Below are 24663 nucleotides of genomic sequence, written 5' to 3' on the forward strand. Positions count from 1 at the left end.
AATTCTTTATGATCTGTAATAGGGGAGCTGTGTGCCAATTACTCGAGTAAATCATTCATCAGAATATAAATAGAGCTAACCTCCAGCACAAACACTAGAGGATTTCCACTAGGATTGCAGGTCTGGATTGCAGCATTGCACGGCTGGTGACAACACGTTATCAGATGGAGAACAGAAGAGTATCTGGAATTTCAGTGCTGTCTGAACAGCCCAAGGTTTCAGCCTTGTGTTCCAGTGTAATTTGCTTCTGTTTGCAATGTAGTCTTGTTTGTTTACGATGTTTTGATGCTGTCTTTGATCTGTGCAGCTTGTCAGTCCAAACTGCTGAAGGTTTGCAGGGGGGTCAGCTTCATTTCATGAAAGGTTTCAAACGATGAGCTGTGACACTGTGAAGTGTTGGTGAAAAAGGCCCCAGACCTATGTGCTGAAGTTAACCTGTGCTCTTGGCTGCAGCTTTCCAGCCATATTTGCAGTATCTCATTTCCAAGGGAAACCCCCAACAGTACTCCTTGCCCTGCACTGTTGGGAGTCCCTCAGGTCTCCTTGCATTCAGGGACATTGAAATGTTTCTGAGCAAGCTGCAGCTTGCTGAGCCATGGCATCCTGCTAAATCTGACAGCCAGCATCCTCCACTGCATGCATGCCTGACCCACATGCAATGAGCGTGCAATGCTCAGAAACCCTCTACAGCAGATGCACCATTGGTCCTCCCTCTGTCAGGACTGTTCTTCGTCCCTCATACCAAGAATGACTTTGTTTAAGTGATCTCTGCCCACACAGGCATTTTGCAATTGCATACTCATCAGTGACCTCTCAGGATCACGATGGTATTTAGGAGGCTGTTGGGAGGCTTCAAGCTGAGAAGGGACTTGGGAACACTGAGGGAAATGCTGTTCCTTAGCTCAGTGCTTGGAAATTTGAAAGCTGAGTAAAAGGCATGCCCTGGGGAGAAGGAAAGGGATGGGAACACAGAGAGAGACCCACCCTGCAGAAAGTCCTCCTTGTCTCCTTCCCAGCTGCTGGGATGTTTCCCAGAGGCACAATAGAGGTGTATGGAGGGACTCCACCATTGTAAATCCCCCAACCCAATGTCCCCTCAACTGGGGAATTGGCAGTGGGAGTGACATGGGAGCTCTGGGACTGTTTCCCATGCAGCTTGTGACAGTCCTCCCCCCCTGAAGCACATGCCCTCAGTGCGGGGGTGACAGGATGGACATGTCTGTGACATCCCAGCCCCGCTGGCCTTTATTCTCTCAGCCCACCATGACATCCTTGTCCTCTCCCCACCAGCCACACTGACAGCACAGGGACATCTTCCTCTTGCAGCACAGAGGCTGGTCTGGAGACAATTTCTCCCTGCTAATTCCCTCCCCTGGGGGACATTTCCTCCTCTCTGAACATTGCCATCATTGCTCTTCCCATTGCATTCCCTTCGCCCTCCCCTCTGCCCCAAGGACCCAGCTGGTGGGACTTGCAAAACAAACATCCTCCCATCTGCTCCTGCGCTCCAGCCTGGGAGATGGCAGAGGCGATAATTACACACTCAGCGCAGCAAAATTATCCAGCACAAGGGAGAAGAGGCCGGAAGCAGCTGGAGATAATTCGTTTGGGGAACGTTGTTCCCACCCACAGTGCTTTCATCTCACCCCAAACCAGCCAGCTTTGCAAATTCTACTATGAATGCGTTCAGAGAGCCCAGACAGAATGGGGTCCAGCATTGTGCAAGCACACATAGCACAGAGCTGGTTCTGCAGGTGAGGAGATGAGGATGCATGGGTGCAGCAGAGCAGCAGATCCAATGAAACCCAGTTTTTCACTGAGCGAAGAATCCTTGCTAAGTTTCAAAGTACCTTTCAAGTGCAACCTTAAAGGATGCTGTTTTGCTGGCGATGCATGCATGTGAGCTGCTACTCCTGCACCTTTTCACTGCCTGTTAGGGCATGTATGTACAGACATCCCTTTATCCCTTTCCTCACCACTGCTTCTGAGACATCTCTGGAAGGGACGCCTGCAGCTCACTCACGACACTTCCTTCCTTTAAACTCCCTTTTGAAAAAAATCTATTTCCCCTCAAATGAAGATCTTTAAAACTGAATGGTCCATGTGGAGGCCCCGTGGGTGCGTGGAAGATACTACCACACTGCCCACACAGTCAGGTTCAGAACTGCAGCCCACCACATCCACCAATCATAAATACCCAGAAGAGGAACGCAGAAAATAATGGTGTCATAGAATCACAGAACCACAGAATGGCTTAAGTTGCAAGGGACCTTAAAGACTATTGAGCTCCAACTCCCCTGCTATGGGCTGGATGTTCCCCACCAGATTAGGCCCCATCTAACCTAGCCCCGGCCACCTCCAGGAATGGGACACCCACAGATTCTCTGGGGAACCTGTTCCAGTGACACAGTGCCCTGAGTAAACATTTCCTAATATAAATTTCCCCTCTTTTAGTTTAAAGCCATTCTCCCTCGTCCTGTCGCTGTGGGACTGTTGGCACCCCTCCCGTTTATCGGCTCCCTTTAGGTAGTGGAAGGCTGCAGCGAAGTGTCCCTGGAGGTTTTCTTCCCCAGGCTGCACACCCGCAGCTCTCAGCCCGCGCCCACTGCAGATGCGCTCCACTCTGACATCCCCGTGTCCTCTGCAGACCCCGCTCCAGCAGCTCCATATCCCTGTGCTGGGGACCCCTGGACGCAGTGCTCCTGGTGGGACCTCACGAGGGCAGAGCAGAGGGGGACAATCCCTCCTGCCCTGTGCAACCCCTCAGCTGATGCAGCCTGTTGGCTTTTGGGGCTGCAAACGCACAGCGCTGGCTCGAGTCCCACTTGTCATCCATCGGGACCCCCAACTCCTTCCCCACAGAAAAAGAGATCCCGGGGACCTCTTGTCTCCCCAGTCTCGCTCTGCAGTGTCACTGATGCCCTGTTTGTGTTCACCTGGGCCTGCGTGGCCAGGCCCTGCAAACCCACCCTATGCAAACCCCCTGTCCGCCCCCCCAGCCCCTGGTGGCCGCAGGCGGCCCCAGTCCCCCCCACCACCTCGGTTGCTTCACTGGTCAAGGGGGCAAAGTCCGACCGCCGTCAGCACGGGCCGCCCTGCCCGGCGCTGCGGACAGACACACGCTCAGAGTCCTCAGCGGAGGCAGCGGGGCCCGCAGCGAGGTCAGCCGGGAGCCAGGTGGGACGAGGCCCCGCGAGGTGCCGCGATCAGACCAGGCCTCTCCCAGCTCGGGCCGCGGCGTCCTCTGGGCCGTGTAGTTCCCGCGGCGCACGGAGGACTACACTTCCCAGCAACGCCGCCGCGCTTGCTGGCGGCCGGCCGGGGGAAGGCCGCGGGGTGCCCCGGCTTCGGCCCCGTGCCATGGCGGGGAGGCCCGGGCCGGGAGGCCGGCGGGGAGCGGGGCTGCGTTGGTGGCCGCGGGATTGCTGCGGCGGGCTGGGAGGCCTGGAGTACGGCGAGGTACCGGGAGCGGGACGAGGGGGGTGAGCGGGGGGTGCCGCGGGGTCTGCTGCTCTGCCTCTCCCCTCCCCGCCCCGCTGCCCGGCTCCGTGTGGCTCTGCGGGGTTCCCCCAAAGTAAGGCTGCCCGGTCTCCGTGCCGTGCTGCTGCAGCACGGCGTTCTCCGGCACGGCGCTGTGAATGGAGCTGTGCTGCGCTCTGCCAGCAGCAGGGAGATGCTGGCTCCTGTCGGCTCCTGCTGTCCTCGGTAGGACTGGGAACGCAGCAGGTGGCATGAGGTCACCACGGCCGGGTGCTCCGTGCCCTCCCCATCGCGTTCCCGTTGCACCGCACTGCCTTGTGCAGTGCCCAGCGTGCTGTGAATGTGAGGCCGAGGGTTGCAGGGCTGCCAAGCCACCTGGGGAACAAATCAGTGCCTGTGCAACCTCTGAACGGGGCTTGTTCGTATGGGACACGGCAATAAACCCCTGGGCTATGTCTGCAGTTGGAGCAGATGCACAGGGATGCTCAGCATCAGTGCACACAGTGCTTGAGATGCTTTCCACAGCCCTTCCTGGCACTAATTTCTGCTTAGTCCATGATTGCATGCTCCATCTACGTGGCAACAGCTGTGTTTGCCCAGAATCCAGGGTGCCTCAACAGGACGTGGGTGCCTATGCAACTCTCATCCACCCTGATTTTGGGGCTGTGCAGCTTGAAAGCAAGCAGGATTTGCTACCTGGAGACTCTCAGAGATCGCAGGTGTGGTTATTTATCACCTGTCAGGGAGGAAAGGGGAAAGTTGAATGTTCTGTGCTCGTTATGTTGTCTCAGTGACTTGCAGAGACAGCTCATCCTAATGGGTTTGTTCCCATTATATCCCAATGAGCACACGCTAGGCACAGGCCAATCTGCTTCCTGCTAGCAGCAGCAAATTTGGTTGTTGAGGAGGAGAAAAAAAAGGTGAGCGCATTGTTAATGATGTTGCCAGACAGGAGTTAGTAGGTCAAGAAGCTTTTGTTCAGCCTGTGCTGGTAGCGTGCACAGCTCTGTGTGAAACAAGAGGAAAGAAGCTGTCCTGGTCTTGTGGGTTTGCAACTGAAGTGGGACCGGACAGTTTGGTCCTGGCACCAGTGGTGTGCAGGTTATCTTGGCAGAACTCATTTTGAAGGGATTTTGAAGTCTGATGGCAAAGGTCTGGCCAGGTGTGACAAGAGGGGCTGGAGAAGGTAGGAATGGGAGCAGAGGGTCAGGACCAGGCCATGGGGGCTCTCCCCTTTCTTCCTCACTGGGATGGAGGTGCCCCATAGAGCTGAGATGGTCAGCGGTGGCCTGTGGGCAGCAAGCAAACCTCTGTGAGGATTCCCTGGTCTGCCCATACTGAAGCAACCTTTGCTCTTGCACTTCGTAATGTGGGCGGTCTTCTTGTTGTGAGGGGACACCAGGTCAAACAGCCCCTCTCCACAAATCCCACCACAGCTCCAGTCCCTTTGAAGAGCTCAGGAGGAACCAGCGGGAGTTTCTTTCTTGCACAGGCAAAGCAAAGGCAATGTCTTTTCCAGCCCTTCCTGTCCTCTGGCATTGAAGGACTTGCAAACACAGCTGTGTTTGGGAAGCAAAAACCTTCCACGTCTCAATGTTGTCTTGATTTCGATTCAAGTGAGGGAAGGGCTTGGGCTGGGCTAGTTTGTCATTTGTTTTCACAGTTTTGGGGAAAAGAAAAAAAGAAAGGTGCTGTTTGTTTTTCATTGAAATACCACTGCAGGGAGAGGGGACAGGGATGGAGGAGCAGCATGGCTTACTCCATGTAAAAATACTGACAATGTCAAGGAGCTGTCCTGGGAAAAATGTTTCTTTCTTAAAAGGAAAAAGAGAGAAAAGCAGCAAGCTTTAAGGTTTCCTTTTGTTGCTGTTAAATAAGACAGGAAAGTCTTTTGCAACTGCTAACAATGCCAGAGCATCTCTGTGCAATACTGTGGGCTTGCATCAGCCTTGGTTTATGGAAGGCAAGTTAGAAGCTGATGCAGTTCAATGCTCAGAGTTTCCATGCAGAGCAGCACTTCAGGGACAGTCCTCAGTCCCCAGGGTCACTGGGACATAGTGGAATGGTGCTCCCTTTCCTGCAGCTCAGAAACAATCTTGGCTTTCCTAGCTGACCTGGAATCCTGATGCACATCCTCATTGCTGCAGGGTCTTTGCGGTGCCCATGTCCTTCACCAAGCTCTGTGAGAGCCCAGTGATCCCAGAGCGTGGGAGGAGTTGGTCTGAAGGTTCATCAGCTCTTGTAGAGCATTTGATTTGAGATGAAGTACCCCATCTTTGGGTACAACACTCAGTGCCTCTGCAGGAACTCTCACCCCCATTAACTGCCTCTCTCCCCCCAGGTGGATGTGAGAGCCATGGCGTGGGTCTTCAGCTATGTGGATGTGACTGATTCTGACTTCATTGCAGCCGTCCTCTCTATCGCCTTCAACCCATTCTTCTGGAACGTGGTAAGAGCTGCCTGAATGCTTTCTTTTGTCAGTTGATGTAGGAATACCCTTTGGGCTGTGCTGAATAACCCCCCACCCCCACCAAATTACCCCAAGAGCATCCCTCCTGCAAGAGCTCTGTAGTTCTCATCCTGGTGCAGGTGTTTATTGTTCTGGGAACTTCTCTAGGAGAGGAACTGCTTCTGGAGAAGTTTGGTAGAGAGAGCTGTGCTCGGTTCCTAGGCACTGGAAAAGAGTGAACAGGGAGTTTCTCTGCCAAGAGAGTCCTGGCACTGTTGCTCCTGGGGATGGCAGTGGCTATGACATATGTTGCAGAGGTCAGGAAAAAGGAAGCCAAAGCAGGATGCAGAAGGAATTAGGAACTAAGCTCGGATGAGGGGACAGAGTAATCAAACCCATCCTTCAACCATCTGCTGCACCTCCCACCCTGGCAGCCAGGCACTGCTCACTGTACGTGGTGAGACATCAGTGGCACAAGTGCCACTCATACCTAGGCATTAACTCCTGCAGGGTATGCACCAGGCCAGTTGTCCACTGCTTCCCATCCAAATATACTGACAGGAGGTTGCCTGGATGCAAGAAACATAAACAATCAGCCAAAAGTTAACCTGAGGAAATTTCCCCTCCATCCTTCTGCAGAGTCTGGCAAAGAGCTGCAGAGGTGTCAGTGAGCCAGCCCCAAGCGTGGGCAGGGGTATCTGTGCACGGTGATGCTTACTATTTCTGCAGGCACTGTGTTGCCACTGGGTCTGGTAGTGCTTTGGGAATGGAGAACGGAAAAGGTTTTGCTGCCCTTTATTGATGTGCTTTGCAACCTCCCTGCAAGAGCAACAGGATTCATCTCTGGCCCTGTTGTGCAAGCATTGCAGAGCCAACACACCAGGCAAGGAGCCCAGGCCGGTGAAAGCACAAGTTCCTGCAGCGTCCTCGGCAGCACAGCTGAGGTTTGGGGACGAAACTTTCTCCCTGCAAGCACTCATGGAAACGGGATATCATCGCAGCCAAGATTCCTGAAGTCGCTGCCAAACCTCCCCGCAGTGATTCTCACCCTGGGGAAGTCTCCTTACAAAGGCCTTGTTTTTCCAGAGGGGGAGGGCTCGGCTCTCTCTGAGCGTGGGGGCTCTTGAGATTGTCTCACGCTGGGCTTTGGAAAAGCAAGGCTCTCCTAGCCGTGATTCACTATGGAAACCTCCGTCGGAGTTCTTTATTGCAGCCTCCCTAATTTTTCATGCAATTCGTTATTAAAAAGTCTCACAGTGTCTGAAATGCGAACTAGAATAAGCCACATTATTTCTACTGTGGAGTCGTCGCTTAGCATAAAGAATCAATGAACAAGAAGATTCAGAATGTGGTCTCTGGGGGAAGAGATCAGCTCCAGCAAGAAATTGCATAAAAGGGAAGGAAAAAAAAGTACTTTATTGGTGTCTGCTGCTATGCCTGTGACTGTGCTGGTTGCCTGCAGCTTGGGAAATAGTGTTGCTATTTGGATCAAGACTTCAACTGCTCTTAAAGTACAGGGAAATCTGATGTAACAGCAGGAAGTTCATTGCTCTGGGTTGTTGCTGTCCCCTTGCAGCATCTGAAGAGCATTGCCGCTGGCGGCAGGTGGCACTGCAAGCAAGTCGTGCAGAGCTCCACCTGGGAGCAGAAGGCATCTGTATGGGTTTGCAGCGAGCAGTGATCTGCCGCGCTGATGGGGAGCTCTGGGGAGGTGAGCGTGGCACGAGGTGCTCCTGAGCTGCCAAGGGCCAGGTGCCTCTCGCAGTGCACGTGCCTCCATCCATATGCTTGTGCTGCCCTGTCCCCAGGGCTTCCCTGTGATGTGTTCAGGCTCTGGCTCACACCAGTCACAGCTTGAAGGCTGTTGCAGAGGTGCTATGGAATCTTCAGCCCTGAGCAAGCCTCCGCTGTTGCTGTATTTTAGCAGCAGTGGCTCCAGCCATCCCTAGATTTTCTCTAACCTGCTTCCTTCACCTCCTCCCAGTCCTTTCTGTGTGATCATTGTCTCCTGCCTGCACCAAGCCAGCAGCAATTCTTTCCTTCTCCACACCCCCGCACAGGCTTGCTTTGTCTTCTGCTCTCTGAGTTTCTTCTCAGCTGTTGAGATCATCTCTGCATCTGAATTACTTTGTTTGAGCTTGCAAGAGCCTCAGTGTAAAGATGGTTTCTGTGTTGTGCCAGGAACCCTCTGCTTTCTCTCCTTAATTAAGTAAACCGGGACCCTGATCAAAACACCTCCTGTGCATGAAATTCCTGATTTGGACAGAAACTGGGTGGGGATGCATTGATTTAATTCAGCATCTTAATTCCCATTTTCTGCTGAACTCCAGCCAGGTCTGCCTCTTGCAAAGTTTGGCGCCGGGTTGTCCTCTCTGTGTAGAGCCTCTGAATAAAAATGTGCTGGGGAAACCCCGGCTCAGTGGGGGCTCAGGCTGTGCGTGTCTCAAGGCCATGGGGGGAGCGAGCTCCGGCTGCCCCACTCTCAGCAGTTGCAGGGCATTGGTAAGCAGCCAGCATGTTTCTTCTGGACAAACACTGTTTGTGTTTGTGACTGTGTTTGGAGATGAAGCAAGGCTGATGGAGGCTGTGCAGTAGCGTGGCTGCAGAGCAAACCGTGGTTCTTGCTGATGTAATTCTGTTAAGAGAGCAATTTAGAGAACCAGAGCCTATGAGGGACAGTTTGCAGGACTCCAACTGGGCTGGGCTGGGTTGGTTCTCCTCATATTCTTCCCAAGGGATAAAACCCCCCCAAAAAAACCGTCAGGTTCCCTATTTTGCAACCTCATCCATGCAGACATGTCCTGGGGGGGTACCATGAATGTCCCCCTGGGATCCCCAACTGAATTTCCCACCAAACCCAGGGGTCACATCCCCTTTTCTCTTTTCCCTTCTCTGTGCAAATCCAGCTCATCCCCCGGTGACCCTTAGGTTATGTTATCCAGGGGACAGCTTGGACGTATTTCCGCGCTCCTCACTTTTTTTCCTCTCCTCCTCCTGCCTCTGCTTTCCCACCCACCATAGCTGTTACAGAAGGAGCTGTTGGTTCCATGCTCCCACGTGAGGTAGGTTGCAGGCCAGCCTGACTTTCTGAGAAAAAGCACTTAAATTGGATGTTCAAAGCATCCAGGAGACCTGAGCCACAGTTGTGCTGTTGGGGGGCACCCGATGAGAAGGAGGTGTGTCAATGAAGCCATGTCATAAAACTTCAATGAGTCGAGGAGGCAGAACCTTCAATAAATCCCATCTGTGTTTGGAAAGCTGCAGGACGATGGGAGAAATTTCCCTTCCGTTGGTAACTAAGGAAGATATTAAATAACAGCTCCTCAGGGACAAACATTTCAAAGCCAAGAGAGGCAGATAACCCGCGTATTGGAAGCTTCAGAGAGCTCTCTGAGCCTTGGCATATGGGGAGTTTCTAGAAGGCTGGAAGGTTTCTGGCACTGTCTCAGTAGCAAAGAGGCACGTGGCGTAGCGGTGAGCCAGGTATGTGACGTCTGTCACCACGCAAGCAGGTTGAAGTGGGGAGCGCATCCATCCACCAGCAATCCTTTTCATGGTTTGAGCCTCTTAAAAATTTATGGCTGGCATCATGGCCTGATTCAGAGATGGCACATCTTTCAGTTGCTGTGTGAGAGCGTGCTCTTCCCATCACCTCTTGTGACCCTCCCGAAATACCCATGCATCCTGTAGGAATCTGCAGGGCAAAAGCTCAGGTGTCAAGGTTGGGAGTGGGATTAGCGTAACTTAGCATGATTTATCAAGAAAATAGACCCCATCAGGCAAATGTGAATTTATTCTTCAAGGTTGCAGCTTTTCCTGTTCAGGGTAACAAGATCTCTGTTCTCGGCTTCTGTCAAGTGTTTAAACTGCATGAGGTTTTGATTAAAGAAGTGGTTGCACAGGGACCTGAGCTGACAACGCCTGGCTCCTGATGGATGCGTATCTCTTGGTTCATTTATTTTTAATTTCCCTTCCTTTTCTCCTTCTTTGGAGACTAGAGAAACCTGCCAAGTGGATAAGAAGTGCCTGAGTGGGGTGGAGGGGGAGTTTGCAGGCACTGGCAGCCCAATTTCACCTCCTTCTGACCACTTCTTGCTATATTTGGAGGAAGGTGCCTGCCTAAACCTCCCCACACTGCTGCGAGCTGTCAGGATTGAAACCTCCAGGAGCCAAACCCAGAAACCTTCTGGGGGCAGGAGAAAAATGCCTTATGCTGTGGGATTTCAGCAGCTCTGGCTGCTCGTCTCACAGAAGGGAAAGATTGAGAGGTGGCTTGATTGTGGCGTGTTAGTACCTGGCTGGGGAAAGGAAATTGCAGGGTAAGAAATGGCTGTCAGCCGGCAGCAGGGCGAGGGCTGGGGCGGGCTGCTGGCAGAGGGGGGCCCTGCACAGCTTTGTGCATTCAGCACAGGGCGGGATTGGATAGATGAGCCAGCTGGAGTGGGTGATTTAATGGTCTCTTCTGGCCTTAAAATTCTGCAAATCTGCAAGAGTTTCGTGATCTCTCTGAAAAGCCTTTGCCTGCGTGTAGCTGTGGGTAAGAACACGAAAACAGCCCTCGACCATCTTCTGGAAAGTGCTTTGAGATCCTGTTGTAGCAGCCGTGGCACAGTGACAATGATTATCTGCTTATAACAGATGCTAGATCAATAGCGGAGCTTGAAGCTACGCTGCAAGGCAATTGACTGCAGAAAGCAATTCTTTATTGGGGTAAATCTGGCCTTGCAACAAGGCTCAGATTCATTCTTACAACTCCGGTCTTAAAATGTCAGCACCAGCTCTGATGCCTTTCATCCTTTGTGCTGGGAGAGAATGCGCATTATTCATAATTGGACTCTTCCAGGCAGGAATAGCCGTTTTCATTTCCTACAGTGCCTGAGAAACAGTGAGGATTTGCTTTTTTTCTTTTTTTTTTCCCTTGCCCAAACAGCACTTAGTGGCAGTTTTATTCTGAGTGACTCGGTAACGCTTCCCACTCAGGCGGTGGTGGCTTCGGAGCGATGCTGTAATCTTGTTGTGAGAGTGCAGCATCGATTCCCATGGCCACCTCGTAACAAACGCCCCAGGACTGTTGTGAGTCCACCATCCCCAGGCCAAATCTGTAGTACTGCACCTGTTTGGCTGCTAAATTTAGTGTTTCCAGTGTGTCAACACCGCTGAGAGACACATAACAGGTTCCAAAACCGGGTCACATCCTCCAGCCTGCTGGCTGGAGTGACACAATTAGGAGCACTGTCACCCTGGGGGAGAGAGACATCCTGCAGCCCAGCACCACTGTCCTTTTTCCTTCAGAATGCCAGACTGGTGCTTTAATCCTACAGGCTGCTGGCAGCCAGGCTGGACTAAGTCAGAACATGTACAGAAAATGAAAATACACATTGAAGCTAAAAGTCTCCATTCACTGTGCCTCGGAGGATTGTGTATAGGCTGTAGATGTTCCTCTCTGTCCCCCTCCATCTCTATCCAGCATACTGCAGCAAAACACTCTCTTGCAGATGAGATGCTGCTCAACATTGTTAATCTGTGAAACTGCAAGTCTATGTCAACCTACATCCAGTGGGACAAAGCAAAAAATGCAGCAAGAAGCAAAAAAGAATGTGGTATTATCGACCCACACAGAGAGATGTGAAGGCCTACTGGGCAGCCCAGGGCTTTAGTAGCATTTCTACCCAGCCCCAAAGCTTGGCGCTGGTAGCGATGGGCTCTGGGAATCCCAACACGTGCCCTGTGATGTTGGCTGTACTGGGGCTGTGCAAGAGCTTCAGGCAGTTTCCTGCCACAGTCACAAATTGAGCTCAGTGTTCTCCAGCTGTTTAGCAGAAACCTGCCCAATTCCCAGAAAGACAGGATCTCCCAAACTACGTTGCTCTGACGAAGAAAGGCAGAGACACGCAGTCTGCTGGGGCATGGGGGTCAGGCTGGATTTAGGCTGCTGGCGCTCAGGGATAGCACTGTGGTTGAAGCATGCCCTTGTTATTTCTAGTTTTCTCTCCTCTTGATGAACTCTGAGGGGACACATCTCCAGCTGCTCGCATGGCTGTAGGAAATGAGCAGTAAAGCAGATTAGTAAATGAGTGAGGCAAAGCCCTTTTGTTTTCCACCCGAATTTTATTCCTCATGGCAGGAGTAGCTGGAAATACCACTTGGCAGAAGAATCCCACATCCCTGCTCTCGTGCATGAAACCAGGTGGCTCAACAGCCCGATCACAGCAGCGTGAGCTGGGCACTGGTTGCTGGTAAATATCAGGAGCCTTTTTCAGTTAAACAAATACCAGCAACTCCCAGCCTGCCTGCCTGGGTTCTCTCCCTTACTTCCCTCTTTCTAAGGCATCCTCCCAAAGCTTTACACTGATGTACTCTAACCTGGAGACAAACAGTACTGTCGTGATGTTGCTGGGGAGCACTGTAGCCATGAAGCCTTCCAGCAGTGGTTTGGGTTGGCTCATTGCAGAGGGATGGGAACAGCATTGTGCCAGCCAGGCTGCCCAGAGCAAGGGCTTTAATTTTGGACGGTGGCCTTGGAATAGCCCTTGCCAGCAGTGTGTTGGGTGATTTTTCTTTTCCCTATCAAGCCATCCTCCGTGCTTGCTCATATGCAGGAAACAGAGAACTCTCTTTGAAAATTAAGAGTTAGGTTGCCTGAAGAGCTGGCAGCCCAAGGCTTCCACAGCAGCGTGCATCTTCATTAAACTTTCCTCATCGCCCAGCAAATTTTGGGTCAAGAGGGACTGACAGCAGCCCTTGATTTTCCCATGCAACATTGCAATCACAAACCTCTTCAGTGCATTACCTAGCTGTCCAAATTTGACAGTATCTTGCATTCCCCCCCCCCCCCCCCTCCCCACAAACCCTTTTTTTTTCCCCTCTCTCCACTCCTCCAGACTGAGGATAATGCAGCCGTGGGTTCGTTCTGCGGGTTGGGACGTGCAAGCAGCATCCTTGTCTGGCTGAAGGGCTTTCACTCGCAGTCTGCATGGGCACATTCATATTTTTGGTGTGATCCTTTTTGTGCATTTGGGAAGAAAAGTCTGAAGTGGGTGAAATGAAGATGGGTTTTAGCAATTTTCTCTGCACTCAGCTGTTGCAGGAAAGTCTGACCACCAGGGCTCATGGAACACCTTCGTCACCTTCTTTGTGTGGTGGGAGGTTTGCTCATTATCTGATTTGTGCTTCGCTTATAAAGGAAAATGTAATTGTAGCAGCTCCTTGCCATAAAAGAACAAAGACTTTTTCAGGGAAGGAAAGGTTCCATGCAGCTTATATGATCCTCTACAGTACTCTATCTACTTTTCTCACCTCCAGCATCAGCTCCATACTGCGTGATGTTATCCGTGGCCACCTCTGGCTTGAGCCTCTCCCTTGCTACAGAAATGCCCCTTCCAGAAGGACCAAATTGAGTTTCCTCCTCCCTTTCTGGGTGAAGGGAAGAAGGACCCAAAATCACCCCACATTGCCATGATGTTTCTATTCCTGCCTCTTCCTCCAGAGCTGTGTTTTCTGTGGTGAATCCAACAGTAGATGCTTAATCTGTAAAATCCCACTGAGGATTTTGCACTGGGAAGAAAAAAACCCTTCAGTTCACATGTGGATTGGGATGGGAGGCTGATAGTTTTCCAAATCTCTCGTGTTCCAGATTGATCTTGGAGTTCAGATAGCCCAGAGGTGGAGAGCCAAAGTTTTCTACAAGGGTTCAAGTGAAATAATAAAAATCTATATGCTCACAGTGGTGAGAAGGAAGCTGCAATGTGTACCAAGCATCAGACGTGAAGAAATTATGTCCTCCACCTCCCATTGCCATGGTGAGCACAGCTGCATATACATGCGTAACAGCACTGGAGTGATCCCAAATCAGATCATCTTGGGGCACGCTTGGCTGTTCATACTAAAACAGAATGACCTCAGACGAGATACAGTATTTTTAACTATGAAGCATTCTTACTAAGTGCCCTTTCCTGTTTATTTTTACCAGGACATTGTTTTAATGACTGTAGAATTACTCATTTGATTCCCAAGGCTGGAAAGCAGGAATGAATTAGTTTCATTTCAGGACTTAGTCGTGCAGTCATTTTCCAGAGATTGATGTACTCGGAAGCCAAAGTGAATGCCTTGCCCAACTGAGGAACATTTCCCTCCTGCCTGCAGCCATCAGCAGAGACAGGCGTGAGCGTGGGTTCCTGGTATGGATGCTGCTGGCTTCTTGCTAGGATACATGGCACAGATGCACTCAGCCTCCCCATCCGCAGCCATGCACTGCTGTTGGTCCATCCTATGCTTTGGTACAAGTGCGTGAGTGAATGCAACAAGGTTTGGGCATTTTGCATGGCTTGCACACACATCTCAGCCTTGGGCTTGAGGCTTCAAAACAGAGATCATTTGGAGTGCAGAGAAGAGGATCATCAGCTATTCGCTCGGCTTTGGGGTTGTTTCCTGCATTGAGCAAAAGCCTAAAGGCATGTGGTTGCATCTGGTGCCTCCCATAATCACCATAGGAACCACCAGCAAGCCCAAGGGGTTTGGTTATTGTATGTAACCCTTCAGATTGTTATTACAAGTGTTATTTCACTTCACACATTGGTCTAATAAGCAGCTCCATGTTCCCAGTATGACTTGCATCAATCTGACTCCTTTGGAACCCAGACGAAGGTGTAAACACTGGTTACAAAATTGAGACGAACCCATTCGTTGCTACATTACTTCCCAAAGCATCCAGAACAGGCTTTCCAGGGCTGGGGTCCTGCTTGTTCTGCTGGGCTGTGTGAACATCTCATCCCCAAGGACAGGGGAACGGAGCTCGGCTGCCCCGCGTTACATAAAGATCACATTGTCCCTCTCTATTGTTGGCCATTGGGACAACAGCAGCATCACAAACATACGTGTCCTCGGCGCCGTGGGAAATGTTCCCAGGGGAGGCTTAGCACAGAGCATCGAACACGATACGCCGAGCACTGCGAGGACGGGGGCTGAGCCACCCCACAGAGCAGCGAGTACCGATCTGCCAGCGAACTCTCACTACTTTGTGAAGGGGTATTGGGTTTCCATTGCATTCTGTGCTCTACTGGGTATATTTATTCTCTCCCTCGCCCTCCCATTGCGGCCTCTGAGTGATGAGTGAGAACACGCTGTCCAGAAGGATGGGTGTGTTGGGAGTCCTTATTAGCAGACTTATTCCAGAGAATTAAGCCCTAATTTCATAAAAGGGCAAAGAGAGTGTCTACAGCTGTGGGAGAAGCAGACCAGCTTTGTGTGTTTGCAAACAGAACAAGAAGTCCTGCTCCCAGACTGCTGGTCCTGCCCATTATTGTATTACGACCAATAATTGTAGTTACTCCTTACTTTTTAAAACAAAAATTACACAGTAGTTCACAAGCAGCCCCTCCTGCCTCCTTGCGCTATCACTTGTTCCTTGGCTTGTTTTGTTTTTGTGCTTGGGCAGGGCTTTACAATGTTCCTGATCTTCTTCTATGTCACCTTTTGGCAACCCCGCTGCACAGTTTGCCTCTGCAACGCCTGTCATTGTCTCTCTCTGAATTAATTGTTGTGTGTAATTGCGACCTGCCGCAGGACGCTGCCTTGCTCTATTAAAAAGAGCGATGCTAATGAAGAACATTGGGTACCACGTTACAGGAGAGCAAGGCTCGACTCACTGGGACGCGTACTCTGCGTTCTGTTATTGCCAGCCCAGGCAGAAATGGTGTTTCTGTCTCTCGTCAGTCACTGGCTAATGACTGTAATTTTTACTTGCTGAGAAACTCTGGGTATAATGGTCTTTATTAACAGATACAGGAGATGCTACCAGACCTGCATTATGGGCAGAGAGGAAGAAAACAACCTCTGCGTGGAGGCAATTTTATTATTTATTTGTAGCAATAGGAGTGATCCTGAATTAGTGTCAGATTCAACAGTGTGGCTAATGAGCAGGGTTGAGCTGGAATACAAGCAAACCTATTAACAACAGCAAACTGCAAAGATGATGCCTGGGCCTGCAAACCCCCACAGCAAACAGAAGATCTCGGTCAGCGCGTGGGGCTGCGTTTGTGTGCTGATGTGTTTGCATCTTGAGATGCTTCTGCTTGTGAATCACCTCCAGCCCTCCTCCAGTCCCCTTCTCCTTTGCCACCTCCCATTACTCTTGTGTGCAGAATGAGCTGGAGCCTCTGATTTGACCTTAAGACAACAGAGTCTAAGTATCTCCACTCCCATGGGCTATGACTGCTGAAAGAATCACTTCTCTTGAAATAGTGCAGCATCCAGCTTTGGTTTTCGGCTTTGAGTGGCACACCTGCAGGTTGGAGACATGGTTGGGAATGTGGTGGCAGAGCTGGGTGTTGCACTGCAACACAGGTCATGTGGGAAAGCAAAAAGCCATAGCATTAGCTGACATCTCCAGGGCAGCTTTATAGCAGTGTCTTTGCAATTAATCAGAGGCCTCGAAAAATGTCAGAGCCGTTAGCTGACCTCAATCTTCTTTTACCTGGAACCAGAGAAGGCTTGTCTCAGCCTGCTAAGAGGATATTTCTTACACAGGATGCATTTGCTGAAGACTGTCCACTTTTATTCCATCTGGAATAACTGGGTTTAATCCGACTGGTCTTATTTGCAGCTGTTACAGAGGTTTAAACTGCAGGTTTGCAGCAATGATTGGAAAGCTTTGGAAAGCAGAGTGGATGCTTTGTGACAAAGATAGAAAGCTTTGTGCCCCCATCTAAAACCAAACCAAGGCACTGAAATCTGCAGCGACTTCAGAATGACTTGACCTCAGCACCGTGGGTCAGCTGTGATCCAGGGCCTGATTTGGAAACAGGACAGCAGAGTGGAGGGCAAAAATAGAAGGGAAGTCTTAAAAAAGAGAGACACTGACTGTCTCATAACGTGGCATTTGTACTGAGAGCTTGCTGACAGTGTGGTGCAGCACAGAGCTTCTCTTTACATATCGATGCCAGATCAAACATCGTCAGTGCTATTGTTGGAGTGCTTTGTTTAAAAATGGGTCTTCTGGGCAGATGGCCGGGTTCAGAGCAGCGTCTGTGTGTATAGCACTTCAGGCACCTTCCCCTGCTTTGCTTACTTATTGCTGCGGGAGTATGAGCAACAGAAAAAAAAACAAGCAAGTACAGGATGTGAGATGGGCAGAACAGTCTCAATCATCGAGAGATCGACGTGCACCTTTGCTTCCAGTCAGCTTGGGAAGGTGCCTGCTTGACAGAGTGCCTGAGCAAAGTCAGACCTGTTTTTTTCTCAGGAAAAATGCTCCAAAAAATGTATGAAAATATGAGATGTGTGGTTTTCTGGCTCAGGTTGAGTGTGAGCCAAGACATCTGAGCACAGAAGACGTGAAAAATAAAATGTGCAAAATCCCATCAGGGAAAACGCTTCCTCATCCTGCGTGCAAGATGCTCATCTGGCACCTGAGCTGCTCACCCAGGATGGGTCCCTGTGGGCTCCAGCCCCGTGCACTGGTGCAGGTGCAGCCCTCGCCTGTCGCTCGGAAGCTTATTTTGTTAGGATGCATTTTCAGTGTTGGGCCATCCACACCCCATCCCGGGCTGGGAATGGAAGGGCCTCCCACAGCCCATGCTGAGCTCTGGAGAAGTCATTATTTCACAACTGCTTTTTCCATGGGCTGTGTTGGCCGGCAGAACCCGTTATGGCCGTGCAGTGTGAGCCCTGCGTGGGCTCGAGGAGCTGCTGGTTAGGGCTCCAGGTGCCCACTGCCAGAATTAATTAACTCAGCTCGTCCTGGGTTATGCAGAATCACCTGCCTTCAGCTTCCAGCTCCTCGGACATAAATCATGAGCTCCTTGCCTTGAGGAGAAGCTGTTCAGATTTTGTGTTGGAAATTGCTAGCAAGTACAACCCATATTCCATGTCGGTTTTGTTTTTATTGAAGAGGAGAGGATATGGCTCATGGAACATTTGCAGACCCAGGCTGCCTCGGTGTTCGTTAAGTAGGGGCTTGTTTTTATTGCAGTCAGCTAATGAGATGGTACTTTGACAAATCACATAAACACTATTAGACAAATGAAATTTATTATCTAACTGTTTATCATGAGTGGATTCAAGGTAAAGACTCGTGTGGAGGTAATCTCAAGGGACAGCTTTGAGGTAAAGCGTACCCAGTCCTTATGAAACCCTTATCTGTTTACCTGCCGACTCGTTTTCTTTCCCCAACTCAAGGCCGTTAGCTGAGGTGACCTGTGCCATTTCAGTCCAATTGCTTTCACTGGAGAAGGATGTGGGCTTTTTTTCTAAGCTAAACTCATCCATGCTTGAGACAATCTGGGTTTCCATAGAACTCGTTTTTCCAATTCTAAATAAACAGTCACTCTACTCTTCTCCCTGTGTGTCAGAGTCCTCAGACTGGATCCCGTTGACCCCTCGTCTGCAGCACGCCGGCTTCTTCGGGGAAGAGCTGCTAGAAGAAGCACTTCAGCACTGATTTCTTCCTCTTAACTCCCCCGTTTCAGCAATGGCTTTGTCACAGTGGCACAGATGAGTCCCACAGCTCCGCAATGCCTATGCTGCCAGAGAGGAGGTGTCCTCAAAGCCACCGATCTCCCCACATCACCAAGGCTGGGTGAGCTTTGGAAGGAAGTCTGGCCTTCTTTTAGCTTCTCAATATTTATCTTCTTGAGCCTGTGGGTGCTCTCATTTTATGCAGCCTTTCATGCTTTCCACATGCATTTTTGTCCTCTGTGAAGCTATCTGTCACCTGTGCTCACAGCCATGCCGCTCCAGCTGGCTGTTCTCACACCGCAGTGTCTTTATGCAGCCAATCCACATACCACGTCATCTTTCCTAAACCCCGCTGTTGTTTCTTTTGGCAAGAACAAACAACAAATCCCCACACCCAAGGCCCATGAAAGGCAATGGAAAAGTCTTCTTGAGTCGAACCAATGTCTTCCTTTTGAAGCTCTGGCAGACACGGACCAGCTAAGCCTTTCCACTTGGCTGTGCCTTGCTGACAGCTGTTATTACCATCGTACGGATTGGGAAAGTGAGAAAACTGACTGCTGCAGCCTCCCAGGGTGGCCTTGGGACTTGTGTCAGGGCTCAGGGAGCCCAACACCCTCAGGCTCTGCCCCTGCCCATGCCCTCCTCTGACTCTGTGTGGCTCAAGCTGTCACCCACTATCTCCATCATCTGCTGCTCGTTACTCCAGGACTGCAGCAGCCCCTCTCTGGGAGCCAAAGGCACATTTCTGACCATGCTGGCTTAACTCTTCACCGAAAACCCAGAGGCTGGTACAGCACTTCTGCCATTGTTCTCTGCCTCAGCTGCAGCATCCTTTGGGAACGGGATGTTGCAAACCCCACTCTGTCGCCACCATAGGTCTGCACTGATCCTGGAGGTATTTTGACACTTGGATTGTGCCTATGTCTCATCTCCTCTTGGTGCGTTATCAAAAAAAGGCATTTACAAACCAAGGTTCTGGCTTGTGTTGCCGTATAGCTTCCATGAAACTGTTAACACGGTGCCTGTCTCTTCTAATATCTCTGCAGTGTTTTAATTGCATGGACTGGAAGCTGCTGTTCCAGCACTAAGTGAGGGAACTTTGCAGGGCTTTAATCATTTGCTAAAAAGCTTTCGGGCTCCATTACCATCTCACAGCATTCTGTAATTGAGTGCCTGGGAGTAAAGAAGCCTTCAGAGCAACAGCTCAGATCCTGGATCAGACAGTTCGAAGCTCCGGTGGCTTCCCTCAATGCAGGAGGAAGCAACTAAATGACATTAAGCTCTGTGAGGTGATGGCAGGAGGCAGTGGGGCAGAAAGGGGCCTCACAGCTGCTCTCAAGCATCAGCTTCTCCTGTTTCTGCAAAGCATCCATTTGGGGACAGCTCAGCAGGTGCAAGCGGGCAGTGCAGCTTGGCACGTGGCGTTCAGTCTGCTGAGCAGTGCCAGTGGTGGAGCACAGCTGAGAACTGGTGGCTAATAGCATACAAGAGGTGGATGCATGAAGAACCAGCCTGCTAATGGCTATGGGAAGGAGGACATCCGTTGTTCATCAGTGGTGCAGGGACAGCAATCCTCGCTATCACCACCACGGCTGCACGGGGAACATGACTGAGGGGAGGTGACTGCTAATTGCTGCAGCGAGTCAAGGGCTGTTTAAGCAGCTAATTAATTCCTCCTAATCAGCCCTTGATCTGTTGAAAACTGCATGGCATTATCTCTTCTGCTGCAACACCTTGATAATTCCTGTCTTGAATGGCCTTCACGGAGAACATATTTAAATAAACTCAATAGAGATTTCAGACAGATAGCAACTATAATTACCAGCTTGTACAAATTAAACCATGGTTTGTTCTGTTCTTTTTCTCCTGCTTTCGCTGCCCAGAGCTCCTGCTAATCATGTTCTTGCTGCCAGTGGCACGCGGGTCCCCGGGGCGTTGCTGCGCGTGCCTTTGGAAAGCCTGCGCCGTGCCCAGCGCTGGGGTGGGCAGATGGGGCTGCACGTGGGCATCCAGCATCCCCACCGTGCTGCTCCTGGGCTGCGATGACAGGGATTTTGGGAAGGGATGCAGCAGCCTGGTGATGGAAATACCACATGTGGAAGGCAGCATGGTGCTCCCCAGCATCAGCCCTGCCTGCTTTCCCCCTCCTACTTCTGCTGAGGTTTTAATCTGAAGTTTTCTCCCCTTGGAGCTGCAAGACCACTCAGATATGTGCCTCAAGGAGCCCACATTGGAGCTTACAGCTTGAACAAGCAGTGCTGCCTTCCCAGCACTCAGCAATAAGCCATCTGCACCGAGCGCGCGGTTTGTTAGGAAGGATAAGGTCAGGCCACACTCATTTCCTCTGCGGTCACTTGGGACAGCCATAGATGCTGCCTGCTCTGGCATTTGGCAAAGGTCAGCCAGCCCCAGTGCTGCCAGGCATGCAGTGTGTGCATTTACATTGAGCCTGCTCAGTTATTCCTGCCCTGCCTCATTGCACCCTCCCTGTTCCATGTAATGCCTGTAAGTGCCTTAGTCAGAGTTTGGGTGCTCAGGCTTATCTATTTTCTCCCATTTTTTAGACAAATGCAATAACTGCAAGCAAGGTCATTTTCTGGCACCCAGGCTGTGACAGAGAGTGGAGAACGTCATGCTGGTTTAATGAGGGAAAATGGATTTTTCATAGCAGGGGAACAGTTCTGTTCCCATGATCTCTAAAGGTGAAATAGGAGTACCGTCACATTTCCTGCCCTCTCCTCGCTCTGTGAGCTGGCAAGGACACATCTACCACTGTAGGAGATGCTCACATGGCGCCAACGAATGAGCCAGGATTTCCCCTGCCCCAGCAGCAGCACATTGCCCAGTGCTTGGGGCTGCCCAGGGGAGCTCAGACAGAATGTTAAAAATTTGCTCAGGTCTCTCTTCTATTAAGGTTTTTTAGTTTGAGCTGAATTGTCCAGGCATCCAGGGCTATGCATGCGTATCCTCTTGGGTCTGAGGTGCACAGTGCCAGTCAGATGATCTGATTTTTCTTCCTCTTGGCTTTTCACAGAATGTTTGAGTCCTGTATTTCTTGGTGGGTTGTTTCCTGGGCTCTACATGATGGAAAATACTGTGAGACAAGGTACAAGGGAGGCACCTCCTGTTCATTGTCATAGAATCATAGAATGCCTTAGGTTGGAAGGGATCGTGAAGATCATCTAGAAAGACCACTAAGGTCATCTCAACCAGCCACTGACCCATCACCATCATGCCCTAAACCATGTCCCAGAGTGCTACATCAACCACAGAATAATAGAAGCACAGAGCATAGCATCATAGTTGTATTTTAGTCCAGAACAGTTCACTCACTCTGTGCCAACAGCTTGGTCAGGGCAGAAGCATCCCCAGAGGCAGGCAGAGCCCTCCAGTGCCTCAGTTTCCCTTTGTGAAAGAGAGCTGCTAATCCTTCCCATGCACTCCACATGCCTAAATTCACCAGAGCCCACGCGGTGTTCTGATGCTATGGCAATGGGGCAGCGTGAGGACAAGACCAGCTGATTAGCATTGAGATGCAGCAGTGAGCCTTTGGGGTATCTGGTTTCATTCCCTACCTCTGGGGCAAGCCGGATATAGAAAGGGAGTCATGCAAAACAGAGCAAAGTCTCTATTTCAAAGCTGGGGTTGAGCAAATTAAAATGTAACGTGTTCAAAAGCTCACTTCCTTGGATGGCAGACAAAAAAAAATCAATTTCCTTGAAACAAATACTAAATATTAATGAGAGGATATGGTCTGCCATGCACAGAAAGCTGTAAAGAGCAGTTCCCGTTGATCAACTGCAGAGGCGAGCTCCTGAGATGAAATTGTTTTTCGAGCAGATATTTGTGGCCCGTCTCAAGGCGGCTCAGGAAGGTTTACCCACCCAAAAAAAGAACAAGAAACTCAGAACATTGCCTTCTTGGTATCAGGGCAGCCACTGGGGATGTGTGCCTGTGCTTTCATTTTTGTTTTCACGTTAGCCCAAGCGGCTGGGGAGATGGCTGGGTTGGTGTGCACAGCAATCGACACGGCGTTACGTGGGCAGGGAATGATGCCCGGGGAGGTGGAAAATGCCAAAAGCAGAGCATGGGACCCAGCAGCACAGCCAGTTCTGCAACCATGTCTGCTCGCTGAATTATTTCTATAATGAGCATTGGGGAAACATTCAGCAGTCTCTTACAGCCATCAGCAAGATTCCTAAAGTAAAAGCACAGGCCTTTTGAAGAAAGCCTTGGATTTTTCTACTGTTTTGACTCTTGGGTAAGGCAAGAAAGTTGGTATTACTCTGTATCCAAACAAGGAGGCTGGAAAACTGAAAACACTCGGACAGCTGGCACGTGGGTCTTCCCATTCCGATGCCAAGATCGCTCAGGTTGCCCAGGCACAGCGCTGGGAGCGTGGGCAGCCAGGCTCAGCCCAGGGAACAGGCACGGCACCGGGAATAGCTGCAGCCGTGGAGGATGCCAAAATCATCTCGTATCCGTCATGCAGTAAATAAAAACACGTTGGCTCATGATTCTGTAAAACCATAACGCCAGCTGCGTAACCGCAGGTTGAACAAGAGCTAATATTAGCCAGCAAACAACTAAAATTAGAAAATCAGAAATTGAGCCAGAACTAATTAGCTGCTCAAGGAACAGAACCAGAACCAGAACAAATTAATTGTTAGGAAGCTGAAATACCAGTGTGGGACCCCTCAGGAGGTCTCCGGGCAGGCTGTTGCTCGGTGGTGAGTCGTGTGTGAGCTCCTGGGGTGCTTGGGGAAGAGTCCCAGCTATGCCCAAAGGCTGAGGCAGCCCAAGAGGAGGTGATGTGTTGGTGCACGGAGCAGCGCTGACACAGCTGGGACATCTCCTGAAGGGCTCAGAAATGTTCTTCATCCACCTTGTTTTGTAAACCAGCACTATGGCAAGGGGAATTAACAAGACCACCAGAAGAGCTCTACTCAGCCCCACAGCACTGCCAGCTCCACTCCTGCCGCTGGCTGAGATGCTCTGCAACTCTCCCAACAGCAGCCAGGAGCTGCAGCCATGCGAGCGCCGCTAGGATAATTTCCAGGGAATTAAGGAGCTCACATAGATAACGGGCACGTGGCTGCATTTCTCATCTGTGACTCAGTCACCTGTATGGTTACTTCTTTTCCTTTCCGAAGCCAGTAACTCACCCCATATTTCTTTTTCCCATCTCTCAGCGTTCAAACAGCAGCTCCCATTTTAGCAGCAGCGTGACGCACGGTGTTTTAAATTCAATTTAGAATACAAACTATTTATACCAGCCAGAAAAAGGCAGCGAAGCAGCTCTCTCTGTCATGAGTGGATTTGTAATTTCGGAGCAATCATTGCATAACTAATTGAATCAGCTCTCAGCATGTGAAATCAGTGCCCTGCTTATCGGAGGTTTTCATCTCACTCCCCTCCTGAAGCCAGCAGTCCCCCTCTACCTTGTGCTTCTGCATCAGCCTGGGAAGAAGGCAGCACCTGCAAAGCTGCCCTTCTCTGCTCGCTGCTTAAATGAAGCCAATAGATTACCAAATGCACTCAGAATAGCTGTATTATGGGTGCTCCCCAGAGCTGCCCATGCGAGGGGCTGAAGTGTGTCTGAAGCTAATGAAGAGCCAACCATGTCTGAGAAGCAAATTGATGTTCAGCCGTTCCCCCGACTCCTGCCTCTCACTCCATTGCCTGGGTGTGCTTGGATTGGCTTGAATTCAGGGTCTGATCTAAACCATAGAATCACAGAATTATAGTATGGCTAAGGTTGGAAGACACATGGGACATGGTTTAGTGGGAGCTGTTGGTAATAGGTGAACGGTTGGACTGGTTGATCTTTTAGGTCTTTTCCAACCTTGGTGATTCTATGATTCTATGATTCTATGACCTTACAGACCACCTAGTTCCAGACTCCTGCTCTTGAAAAGGTTTCCATCCACTAGATCAGACTGCCAGGGCCCCCCTTGAGCACATCCAGGGATGGGGCACATACAGGAATGGGGCACATAAAGCTTCTCCGAGAGCAGGAGGGCCACAGTACAGGATCTGAAAATGAAACCTAGAAGAGGCAATAGATATACCCACAGCATTCCGAGGGATACAGACAGGCAGAAAAGTTAGTCATGTAAAGACTTTGGTCTGCTTTGGGGTGAAGATCCCAATTGTGGTGACCTGGGTGGATGCAGACCTCCAGTTTTGGGGAGCAGTTCCAGCCACCTCCATGCAGCAGCATCTTGGGGTGTGAAGGGCACCTCACTTTGGGCAGGGGGCCATCAGCTTCTGCTTCTCTG

At 50.6% G+C, this 24663-nt stretch overlaps 1 protein-coding gene across 6 annotated transcripts in view; it reads left to right on the forward strand.

Annotated features, from left to right (window-relative positions):
* The first annotated feature begins 3075 nt into the window (after nt 1-3075).
* PEMT (phosphatidylethanolamine N-methyltransferase) overlaps nt 3076-24663 on the forward strand; it is a 37766-nt gene continuing 16178 nt past the window's right edge. For 2 of the 6 annotated variants that reach the window (XR_008205912.1, XM_052679615.1), the window contains exons 1-2: nt 3228-3459; nt 5822-5929. Coding sequence is in view for 5 of the 6 variants with exons in the window: in XM_052679615.1 (XP_052535575.1) it covers nt 3361-3459; nt 5822-5929 (207 nt within the window). In the remaining variant the exon portion in view is untranslated. Of the gene's footprint in view, nt 3178-3227; nt 3460-5821; nt 5930-24663 lie in introns of those variants that run through there. The other 4 variants (XM_052679618.1, XM_052679619.1, XM_052679617.1 and 1 more) reach the window with 4 other exon arrangements.

Source organism: Tympanuchus pallidicinctus, unplaced genomic scaffold (assembly GCF_026119805.1).
Source record: "Tympanuchus pallidicinctus isolate F22 unplaced genomic scaffold, pur_lepc_1.0 scaffold18, whole genome shotgun sequence".
NCBI classification, from domain to species: Eukaryota; Metazoa; Chordata; class Aves; order Galliformes; family Phasianidae; genus Tympanuchus; species Tympanuchus pallidicinctus.